This window comes from Marmota monax, unplaced genomic scaffold (assembly GCF_021218885.2).
Source record: "Marmota monax isolate L192 unplaced genomic scaffold, Marmota_monax_Labrador192_F-V1.1 WCK01_AAM20220418_F8-fsc00038, whole genome shotgun sequence".
In the NCBI taxonomy this organism is placed as follows: domain Eukaryota; kingdom Metazoa; phylum Chordata; class Mammalia; order Rodentia; family Sciuridae; genus Marmota; species Marmota monax.
The window spans coordinates 12599888-12612433 of record NW_026692498.1 but is presented as its reverse complement, the minus strand read 5'-3'; the positions used below and the strand labels follow the sequence as shown (position 1 = coordinate 12612433).

The window sequence follows — 12546 nt, the reverse complement described above, 5'->3', positions numbered from 1 at the left end:
AGGAGGATAGTAAGTTTGAGGCCAGGCTTGGAAACTTAGTAAGACACTGTCTCAAAACAAAACAAAAAATAAAAAGGTCTGGGGATGTAGTTCAGTGGTAGAACCCCATGGGTTCAGTATCTAGTACTGGGGGGGGGGGGGGAATCTGTTTCCCTTACAACAAAAGAGGCAAAAACACTACGTAATAATATTTTTACAATTCCCCTACATCAAGCAGTTTGCCAGTGTATCTATATATGCTAGAAACACATCAAAAATCCATTCAGAAATAACAAAAAAGTACAAATTTCGGCACACAGTTTTTTGAAGTATACAATTTGTTTTTATTTACAATACCCTATAAAAATGTAAATTTAGAAACTTTTATTTTCATTAATTAGAACCAAAAAAAAATAAAGCACAGTAAGGAAGAAATAATAATCAAGTATTCACTTGATCAGTTGTGAAGGGAAGGTAGGAAAGGCGCATAGTGGAAATAGTCAGTAGGTGATGGTGGAGGGAAGCTAGGTAATGTCACTGGGGAACAGCTGGTGAAGCCTGGGTTACAGAATGGGAAGAAACGGAGATGAAGAACAAGGACAGCTGGTTATAACAGGATTTTACTGTTGTACAATACATGTATGTGCAAAACGTTTATTCTCTTTAAATGTCACAGCCAGTCCCCCACTACATTCGAAAAGGTGAGAATGGCATAAAGTAGACTGGAAGGGCATGTAAAATTGATTCAGATTTAATCTTCTTCAGAACTGAAATCTCTAGGGACCAAAACCCTTATCCTGGTTGATTGCTGAAAGGAAGGGTAAGTGACAAAAGATCATGGCAGGCTGTACCTGCTAAGATTTAAACCCAGGTCCCTGGCTGTCTGGGAACGAGGCTCAGGTGAGATGGACGAGCCAGGGCGGCAGTTCTGCCCATGTTGGAGGATAGTGAAGAGCAGAGCAGGCCAAGCTTAGCTTCTGTGGTTACATTTGAAGGTTTCTACCCATGACACCAGATGAAAATGAGGAAAAGAGATGGACAAGCATGGCTTACTGAAGTCACCTCAGGAAGACAGAGTGTGCAAAAAGCTACACTGCTCAAGCAGGCTGTAAGTGAGGATCACCTTGGGTGCTCCTGAATGCACTTGAGGGGACAGGCTCAAGCACACTGTGGTTGTAGCTGGAAAAAGGCTTAACCGTGTGCTGTTTCCATTAGGGTGGACAAAACAAAGAAAATACAGGTGGGGAAGAGGAAAATAACTTCTCAACCTAGAGCTGGGCACCAGCCAATTAAGAAATATGATCTTATTAAATGTGCCATATACCCTGTATTTATATTAAAACAAATAAGTATTTCCACCAAATTAATTACAAGACGAAATAGAAACAGATTAAAAATATATCAGTTGGTTTGTTTAGAGATGGTATGTGTCAACTAAATATTTTTCAATCTAAAATTCATTCTTTAAGGACCCTCTGGAGATCATATAAATGTATGTATGGGGTATGTGTGTTTCTAGAACTTGATTTCTATTTAGTTGGCTCTCCTACAGTCATATTAATATGGGATAATGAAAAAAGACTTCAATAGGATGAGGGGAAGAATCTTTTGGCAGGCTACAATCTACTTTGAACTGGAGTAGTGGTAGTGGGATCAAGGGAGATATAATTTTTTGTCGCTAGGGCAAAGAAAATGCAAAATTGAGAAGAATTGAGTAAAAGTAGGACATGCAGAATTGTAACACAGAAAGTAAAGAAGAAACCAGCATAAGTATCACCCAGCCAAATTTCACAGAGCAATGGGGAAAATACCTGGCATTTAGAGACAACCCCTGTAAACAGGAATCAATCCCACAAGACTTTGCTTTGGGGAATAAGCTACCTTCCCTCCCTCATTAAAAACACTCCATTGGTGATGGCAGCAGTGCAGGTGGCAGCCCAAAGGAGGTACAGGACACATTTGGAGATCTTTTATCGTATCCCCTGAACTAGCCTAAGGGTATAAAAAAAGAGAAAGAAAACTTGTTTATATAAATAAGTTTAAATAGAAAGTAAACTTTTGTATTAAAATTTCAACCTTGTAAAGATTCTCAATAACAAAACACCCAAGACATTGTTTTACTCTTAGTCAACTTCAATGAGGGTACTGTTGCACCCAGTATAGCATTTTATATCAGTAGATACGCGAATATTTATTTAAAGTCTTTACTCTTTTCCACCAAATTCAGTTTTATCCTCCCCTCTATCATAACTTCTAAAATGCCAACTTTGTTGACATGTGCAACTATCCTTTTTAAAACTTACTGCAGTTTTGTCTCCAGCAAGTTCAATTTCTGCCGGTCGACATAGCGAGAAAAAAGGGACACTAGGTTTGTGGGTATAGAGATTGGTTTGGCCAGGGCTGCTTGGGGAATCCGCAGAAGTTCTCGGGTTGCCATGAACATCACCTCCGTCCTGATAGGGAAAACCAAACAACAAGATGAGGGAAAAAAAGAAAGATCACCTCAAAAAACTTAAAATAGAGAAATAGTCCGTACTGACCATTGGTTATTTTGCGTTGATTCTGTAGCAGGGTCTGAACTCTGTAAGTCTTCCCCACGGCTCAGGAGAACAAGGAGCAGTGACAGGCCAAACTATGAGAGAAGACAGGGTGTCAAACAAAGCATCCAAACCTCCTCTACGACAACTGATGGGATCCTAGCATTAAATGGGAATAGCACTAAGCCACAATGACCTCACTGCTGTGCTTCTCTGTGAAACCAGGCAGAAAATGGACAACCCTGAGCTAGAAGCCTACGTCCTTTCTCCCGGTTTTGCTTTTGGCACAGCCACGACCAAGCACAGCCTTTGGAAACAGAACATCATGGTGTCCAACATTCTTATCTGTGCCTCACCCTGGGGTGAAAGGATGATCCCCGCCCCCCCATCATGTTTAACATGGGGTTTGGCTTTTTTCCTATTTACAAGAACTGAAATGGATTAAAAAGAAAAGTCAAAGTTCATGGAAAATGAAAAAGCATGCACGGGGCACTGGGTTCGATCCTCAGTACCACATAAAAACAAACATGTTGTGTCCACCAAAAACTAAAAAATAAATATTAAAAAAATCTCTCTCTCTTAAAAAAATAAAAAAAAATAAAGAAGGGATAAACAAATGCATTCATCTTGTTTAAAATTAAAATCCAGCAACATAAGGTTTAGAAACTGAAATATAAAAAAATGTCTTATTTAGTGGCGGTAAAAGAAGGAAACGTAGGTTAAAGGGGCATAAAATGAAAATACAAATGCGGACAAGAAACAGGTTAAATGTAAGAATCACATGATCTATAATGAAACATAAAGGGAAGGATAATCTTGCCTTTCCACAAAATTTCCCTTCATGTTATGGGGGCGGACACTGGGCTATATAATCTTATCTGGTCTCAGTTTCCTACTGCCTTTACCAAAATTAAAACCAAGAGACCAAATCATATCCCTGTTTACTTCAGAAGCCCATCTACATCCCTGAGGCGGTTACTTCTCCTGCTGATGTCTGCCCTTCAGAGTCATGCTTTGGTAGGATTGTAAGCGGAAGGCAGAAAGAGGCCTTGAGACTATTTTTCACCTCTACTGCACAGAGTGCCTGAATGAGTGCCTGTTATGTATGGGTCACTACATGAAGCACTCAAAGCCATCATCTCAATGAAGTACGAGGCCAACTCTGTGAAGTCTACATCATCACTTCTACTTTACAGATCAGGAGGAAGCTGCCCTAGGAAAGTGAGAAAAATCTGTCCAGAATTCTAAGGCTAATATGGCAGGAAAGAACTAAAACCTTGTCTGTTTAAAAACTCACATTTGTTCCTTTCTTTTATGCTTCCACTAGGAGTTTATTTAATCTGACATAAATGAAATGGGAAATTCTACTTATAATCATATAACACAGACCACCAACTGTAACTTAACGATAGACCTTCCTTCTCATTATTAGGAACTCTGACTTTACTTGTGGCACCAATGATGTGCACTAAAAGCTATTTCTCAGACTTTTTTGCAGTTAGGTTTATCTAAATCCTGGCCATTGATATTAAGTAGAAGTTGGTTTGAAGTCCTGGAAAAGGTCCCAATGAAGAGCGCAGAACATTAATCCACATCTTCCATAACCACCCTCCTTCCTAATGTAAACTCCACACCATCTTAGATCATGAGGGATCATGTTCCTTCTGTATTGTTTCCTCTAACAAAAGTTCACAGTCTTGCTACTAAAGATGACAGGAAAAAAAAAAAAAAATGGAGCCTGGATCTCTTGAGTCCACTGTGAGCCGACTACACCAGATTTGTTTCTTCAGGAGATACATAAAATCCTACTGTGTTTCAACAAAAGAAAACAAAAAAAAGCAGCAAAAAATAACAACACTGTTTATCTCTAGCTTAAAACTAACAACACTATTCTTTCTAGCTTTTGGTAGTAGGATTAACGCAACTTCTGACTAAAGGAAAGAATCCCTTTTGAACAAGTTATCACAGCATGGTAGCCACTGCTTTTAAATCTGTAACTCAAATTTAGATGTTTCACAAAATCTAGGGACACAAAAGTCAAGACCACCTTGTTCTGGAGCACAGCTGCAAGGTGAGGGTTGGAGGGTGCTGGTGCAGCTGCACTTTGAGGTAGGTTCATTAGCTGTTGCAGAAGGCTGGTGACAGTCACTGAAGGAAGATGATAAAGGAGGAGAGAGAAGGGACTCAATAAACATGGCAGCACCTACAAAAAAAATAAACAAAAGTATTACATCTTGTCAACTGTTCTTTAATTACTGGCCATCAGTTGCCACGGACAGAAAGATGCTCAGCAGTATACTCAACCACTCATGGCAAGATTTAAGAAAAAAGAGGTGGCAAGCCCAGTGGATATGACTGAAGTCTCAACAATGGATTCTAAGGTATCTATTGAGAATGTTTTCAATTCAATCTTCACTGGAAATGCCATGACTTGTAGTACCAAGGGGGCTAAAATCACTTTTCAAATACTAAATTCATATTAATACACCATACTATTATTTTAGTATGAATGTTGAGCTCATTTCACAAACGTCTAAAAGCCTACAATGTGCCAGACACAATGCCCACCCCACCTCCCCACCAAAAAGATGGTAAACAGGTCACACATGGACCCTTAGACATCTGAAGCATAGTGGGGAAGACTGGCAATTTTGATATACTGTAAGAAGCACTCTAAAGTTTAGACTGCTACACAATTACTAGCACCTTCAGACTTAATTTTATCTTATTTATAAAAGCTCAATGAAGAAGTGAACAAATAGTTAAGTTAAAATACAGCTGGTTTTACAACAAAAAAGGAAATCAAGAGCTGAATGTGGTGGCACATGCCTATCATCCTGACTGAGGATCTTAAGTTCGAGGCCAGCCTCAGCAACTTAAGCAAGACCGTTGTAAAAGTGCTCGCCTAGCACACGTGAGGCACTGGGTTCGATCCTCAGCACCACATAAAGTAAAATAAAGACATCTGTCCACTTGTAACTAAAAAAAAAAAATAAAAACATTAAAAAAACAAAACAAAAAAAACCACGGTGATGTATTATTTTAAATGGCACCTAAGGACAGAGACTGGGTCACTTTTTGACATTTAATACTCTAAACAAACAAAGCTTTTTAATCATAGATATTTAAATACATACATGAAAGTACAAATAACAGTAATTGTTCATGTATCCACTACCCAACTTCAATAGCCAAATTACTGTATTATCAGTAATAAAATAACAGATTTTATTAGATCTGTTCCTTCCATATGGTATCATTTCTTCTAAAAATACTTATTTCTCTAACAAAATCTCATTATATCAAACAAAATTAAAAATAATTTTAGTATCAGTTAATAGCTACTCAAAATTCCTATTTTTCCATTTGTGTCAACAGTATCTTTTAGCAGCTGATTTATTTTAATTACGATTCAAATAAGATCCATATATTGTATTTTACTGATGGGGTTTAAAAAAATAACAGGTCCTTTGCCACAGTCTGTATGTCCTCTTCTCATGCTATTTATTGAAACAAAAAACATGTGTGGGGCTGGGGTTGTGGCTCAGTATGTAATTTGTCTCATTGTTTGAATCTGGCGCCTGCATCCCTGTGATGCCACTTAATTGGTTCTGCCATCCAGTATGTCCCCATTAACTGATGGTGATTACAAGTTTGATTAGATTCTGGTTTAATGGTGGGAGGTGGGGCAGAAGAGGGAGGCAGGAAGACTGCAGGCATTATGTCAAGAAGCACAGTGCTTAGTGTCCCATTCTTGGTGGTGTTTGCAGTGCATCGCCAGGTTCAGCTGTCAGTATGCTCCAAACAAGTCCAGGCTTACAAAATGATTATTTTCTGAAGTTCTTCTATAAAGAATTTTATATTACCAACTCTGGTAACCATGACATTTGGTTATAATAAAAAAGCAGGATAAATGCTTGAGTCTTTCCTTTATTTATCTATTTTTAGGATGAACTGATGGTGTGGCAGTTTCCAAAGAGGACTGGTTTATTTGGTGTCATTATGAATTCATTAAATGAAATACATTTACTACATTCATTCAGTCCACTGTTAATTTTTCTTTCTGATATAAATGATCCCATTTTTAGCCAACAAGAGCCCTTTCAAAGTTAATCTGTGCATCCACAGGACCCTAGTAATCTATTAACTTCTTTGCATTCAGGCACACAATATTTTAGGATTGCCTTAAATTTTCAGGCCCCATACCTGAAACTAACTGTACCTTCATGAAAATAGTTTTGAGAGATGTGGTCTACTGCTTTTCAACACACACACGTAAAAATGCAGCCTGAATATTTAATCAAGTCTTCCTCACTAGGAGGTAAGCTCCATGAGGACAGGCATTTTTGTATTTCTAGCTCCTAGGACTGGGTGCTGTTATTTCTAAGAAATAAAATAGTGTCTAATATGTATCTGCCAACTGAGTAAGGCTCTCTCAAACTTGCTCTGTAATTATGGCAAGAGCGCCTGCTTACAGTGTACATGGTCTGAAATAGCAGTAACTTTTTTTAGTTTAGTCAACTTATTAGGATAAACCTCAAATCTTTAAATTTTCTTCCAACCATTTTTCATTCTTAAAATCTTTTAAAAATAAACTTTCTTACCCACTTCACTTTCTTAATGATTAGACCTAAACTGCTCATTCACTTCTATAGATGCTAAAATTTTAAGGGTCTACAAAAGGAACAATTTCCAATTGTCAAAGCATACCATTTCTAGTGTATCCTGTCACCATTTGTTTTCTGTGGACTAATTACCCAGACAGGTCTCACTCAGCTTGTGGCTGACTGTGACAGGCTCACCCGAATACCTTTTATTATTCTGAATCTCATACTCATTAATACCAGTCCTTTGTCCTACCTTTCTCAATTTCTTGTTTTGACCTCCTACACCATACTAAATTTTGCTAATCTCTTAGATACAGAAGTCCTGATCTATCTTCTATAAATTCTTTTTCCCGGTGGCACTGGTGATTGAATCCAGGGGCACCTTACCACTAGACCACATCCCCAGTCCTTTTTATTTTGACAAAGGGTCTTGCTAAGTCGCTGAGGCTAGCTTCAAACTTGCAATCTTCCTACCTCAGCCTCCTGAGTTGCTAACATTACAGACATCCAACACTGTACCCAGCCATACTCTATAAATTCTGATTCAGCATTTGGGGTACAGAGCCAACTTATTTGCTTCCCAATTAGTTCTGACATACACCATGTCTTTACAACTGTGTTGTGAATTAAGAAGGAACTACTGATTTCCTCATGTTTTCAGAGATGGTCTGTTCCACTAACTATGGGATTCAAAAAAATACACCTGAATTACTTAAGGTTGTTTTAAATAATCAAATCCTAATGCCAAAGTTTAGACAAAACAACACAAAAAGGAGAAGAGACAAAGAAATTAGATTCCAGAAATCTTATCAACTATGAAAAAAACTGCAAGGAAAGATGTCCCACATGGTGGATCACCTCATCTTGTGCATCCTTCTTGATAAGAAAAGGGAGGTTCCTGGCAGTTGTCATGAGAATGTCAGCTGCTTGCTCTGTGGAGAGGAATGGGAGAATACGGGCAACCATTCTCTTCCCTTTTCGAATACACATGATCTGTACAAAGTGGTCATCACTTGGCCTACAAGGGAAGAAAAATGACAATTTTCATTAACAAGAGCAATACAGGAAATCCTCATGTTTTCTCTTCTTAGGTCTTTTTAAAATTAATATGCTGCATTCATTTTCACTCTACAATGACCTGTACTACAAAATAGTGAGAATTACTTCTCCAACTTTAATAAAATAATAAAAAGCAAAATTTCAATTTCACTAATTACATTTTAGAAAAACTTGGTCAAACTATACAAGCATTATTACATTAACCCTTAAGTATCGACACAAATATCACATGGCTAATAGAGCAACACGTGAAAATGTATACATAAAAAATAAAAACATAATCTGAGTTAATTTTACAAGTGTTAACAGTTTGCAGACACTTTTCCAGGTAAATATACATCAACCACATACATTTTAATGCCATGTAACATGAAATTTATGGACAAACCACAACTATTCAACCAGTTTCTTGTCAGCCCTAAAAACACCAGAAAAGGTGTGTTGAAAAGAAAGTGCTTGTTTTTTAAAAATAATTTTAATGTATATATTTTTAGTTATTGATGGACATTTGTTTTATTTATTGATTTATTTATATGTGGTGCTAGGAATCGAACCCAGTGTCTCACACATGCTAGGCAAGTGTTCTACCACTGAGCCACAACCCCAACCCAAGGTGCTTGTCCTTATGTTCTGTTTGTGTATCTCCTGGCTTAGAAGAATCCACAACTCTACTGACTGTACAAAGGGAAAGAGAATTACTAGCCAATGTAGTCCTCTTACATTCATCATGTTAAGTATCTGGGATTTATTGAACATTTACCAACAGCAGGATTCTGTTCCAGATAATAAATGGAAAAGAGATGACACAGAAAAACAATAAAAGTTACAGAACTTAAGACTCCACTGGAAGATTTACTGGTTTCTACACCACACACATATTCTGTGGAAATTCCAAGGAAATATAAATGTTTACAATCCCCATCTTAGTAGAAAATCAAACAAATGAAGATTACATGCTAGTAATCATAAACCACATATAGTCCGTAAGCTCAAAACCAAAAATCTAATAGGCCCACCCCACCATTTATCTGTAGTACCGAGCACAATTCCTAGTAGATACTGAATACATATTTGTTGAATAAATGAACTCAGGATAAGAAGACTCCCCACGCTGACCAGCCACCAGCTGTGAAAGATTATGAAATGGCTAATATGAAATCACCTTTTGAGTTTGGACAATAGGTAGATTCTGAGTTTACAGAGATAGCAGGGAAGGGTCCTGAAAAGGCAGAAATGTGTAAAACTCAGTCTGAGAGAGACAGAAGTCCAGGTAGTCTCATGTTTTTCTCAAAGTGCACAAAGCTTACCTCTCTTGCCCGGGCAATTTACCCCTCAAGTTGTCATACATGCTACAGATTTTGTGCTTTCTCTCTTCCATCAGGGCAGGCCGCTCTTCTTCTAAACTTAGGAGATAACGCCTTTCATAATCCTCCACATCAAGAAGTAAACTATAAGTCTAAGGGAGAGACAAAGCAGGCCACAGCATGCTGTGTTAAGATCATCAAGTATCTAATAAACAACTTTACAGTTTCGGACCACCTGACCTGATAAGATCACCATAAACTTCAGATAAAACAAAACAAAAGGTGGTCTTTAAAATATAGGAAAACTGGGTGAAATAACTTAATTCTTCATGTATCATTTTTTATTTCTCCCTGACTTTTAATCTAGCAGATAAAGATAGTGAAATATCATTACACTTTCCAAATATACAGTGCAGCAACAATAGCACTGTATATATAACATTCTGTTTTACTGCCACAGTGAACTTTGTATTTATAAAAATATTAATAAGAAGTGATTTTACCACTGGGTGCCAGCCTCTGTTCTAAACACTTCATGCTCATTCACTGAACACTCGCCACAAGAAAACTATCATAATCATCTTCATTTTTATAGACAAAGAAACTGATGACAGCACAGAAATATTAAATAACTCACTTTCATATCATAGCCTCAGAAATGGAAGATATAATTTATAGCCTAGAAAATATACTCTAAGGCCATCTTCTATGGCTTTGCCACGTGGGATTTATGCTTTACACACCAACTATATATTTTCCTTAGCACCCAATGAGTGCCCAATAATTATCTATAAATTGACTTAATTAATCCATAGGAGAAACAATATAAATTTTATTCCCATTTTTACCAGGCTTAGAAAGGTGACCTGCCCAGAAATACTCAGCTCTTAATTCAACAAGTCTGAACAAAAATCCAGTACTTCTAATTTTAACTGCAGGATTCTTTCCATGATGCCATAGGGAAGGTATACCACAATTCTTTCTGTAGTGCTGTGGCACACAATAAGTACTTAATAAGAGTATATTTTTAATTAAATCAAAGAACACTGAGTCATTGCTCACTTCTCTGCTTCTTGGGTACACACATACTTGACAGTTCCTTATTTGAAACTAATTATAACAACAAATTCTAAAACTTACTTTCTCAATTATGACAAGGGTTTTTCTTCTCTTGTCCCGAACCTGCTTTTCTTTTGTCTCCTAAAAGACAAGAATATTCAGTGTCTAATAACTCTGCTAAAAACAATTTTCCAAGTATGCATCTGTAGTTCAACTGTGAAAATATTTTAAGAAAATTTTGATTCTGTGAAAGTTAATAATCTAAAATGACACTAGCACAAAGTTCAGAGTTGATGGACTCAACCAACACACAAACTGAATTTATAGATAGACAAATGGTAATTATAGAATTTTACGGAGGATTAAAATTTCATAGCAAATTTTGAAAACACACAGAAAATAGTATTTATTTTTTTGTGGAGCTGGAGATTAAACCCAGGGCCTTGTGCGTGGAATGCAAACACTCTACCAACTGAGCTATATCCCCATCCAGAAAATAGTAATTTTTTAAAAATAGCAAACTGGAGTAAACAGATGCTGTTTGCAGACAAACATGCCTAGTCTAGATTCCTGCCTCTTCTGGCCTTCACCAGCTACATGAGAAATGAAGGTGTTATTATTTCAGCATGTCTGTTGAAAACCAGAAGGCCATAATGTGCCAGGTTGTAAGCTCTGGGTTAGACTACAAACAACTCCGTCATGCCTGATCTCATTCCACAATGACTCCAAAGTAACTGGTGACCACCAAGACATTCTTAAATATATAATTCTACAGACACTTACATCATCCTCACTCCGAGATGTCACAACAGCATCAATCATTTTTCGAGGGTTATTCACACTAGAGACAGTAAGTTTCCCCAAAGAACCCTCAAACTGCACTGTAAGGACAAAATAAAAATAAAAATTCCAACAAAATAAAAACTCAGCAATGCAGGCAGGAAGCATTCACAAAATTTTTACTTTTCTGTTCTTTACTCATGGTGTAACAACTTACTACAAAAAAACCTACGTATCCTTTAAAGGAACTCCTTATTACAATCTATCCTTTCTCATTCCTCCTCATTTATTTTAGAAATATCAAAAGCACCCAAGAGGTCATCTGTCAAGCCATACACTTTATGCTCAGATAAAGGCTGATCTTTGCATATATTAAAGGCAATAGTACTTTATAAATTATTTCCAAACCATCCACATGCATAGAACAGCAGGAATGCCCTCTCCTCCCTGCCCCCAGAAGAGGACAAAACAGATAACGTATCACCTATATTTTATCAAATCAGTGGCATCTCAAATTTCTCTTATCATATAAGGGCCTGCATCTTACCTGGCTTATACGCATGCTCCAGTTTGGCCACCTGAGGGGTGATGAGCTTGGTGCGTTCCTTTTTAGGGCCATCACCTTGCACTTCTTCAGCAGCTGACAGTTTCTCCAGTTTTTCGAAGTAATTCTACCACAAAATGATTTCAGTTGCAACACAAGCACAGACTATGATTGTTCTTTACCATCAAATAATTATTTTACAATAGTGGCAGTAACACAACTTGAACCATAGAAATGTACTGATCTCTAATTTTTGCTAGATTCAAGCTAACATTTACTATATTAAAATTCATAGCATTTGGGCTCAGGGTGTAGCTCAGTGGTGGAATATATTCTTAGCATGCTTGAGGCCCAGGGTTCAATCCCAAACTGCCCCCTCACCTCTACCAAGAAAAAATCCTTAGCCTTCAAAAACTTTAATCGAAGGAAATGTCTTTAGACTGCCAATATACTTAACTGATAGAACCAGATTACTGAAGCCAAAGAAACTGAAAACACTGGTCTCAGAGCAAACAGCTCAAGAGTCTCTTGCTTGAAGCGAGGACAGAATTTGTTTAGTAAATTATCAACTGCTTGAGGACTACCTCAAAAGAAAATTCTACCTCGAACATGTTCCACCACTGAGCTACACCCCCAGCCCAAAGGCTACGACTTTTAATTTAAGTCAAATACCTTTT

At 37.3% G+C, this 12546-nt stretch overlaps 1 protein-coding gene across 1 annotated transcript in view; it reads right to left on the bottom strand.

Annotated features, from left to right (window-relative positions):
- Positions 1 to 299: 299 nt before the first annotated feature.
- Patl1 (PAT1 homolog 1, processing body mRNA decay factor) overlaps positions 300 to 12546 on the bottom strand; it is a 27278-nt gene continuing 15031 nt past the window's right edge. Inside the window, exons 11-19 of the mRNA XM_046445674.2 lie at positions 11873 to 11996; positions 11329 to 11426; positions 10627 to 10686; positions 9490 to 9638; positions 7982 to 8141; positions 4564 to 4719; positions 2520 to 2611; positions 2283 to 2432; positions 300 to 1971 (exon numbers count right to left, since the gene is read on the bottom strand). Coding sequence (XP_046301630.1) covers positions 1950 to 1971; positions 2283 to 2432; positions 2520 to 2611; positions 4564 to 4719; positions 7982 to 8141; positions 9490 to 9638; positions 10627 to 10686; positions 11329 to 11426; positions 11873 to 11996 — 1011 coding nt within the window. The 3' untranslated portion in view covers positions 300 to 1949. The remainder of the gene's footprint in view (positions 1972 to 2282; positions 2433 to 2519; positions 2612 to 4563; positions 4720 to 7981; positions 8142 to 9489; positions 9639 to 10626; positions 10687 to 11328; positions 11427 to 11872; positions 11997 to 12546) is intronic.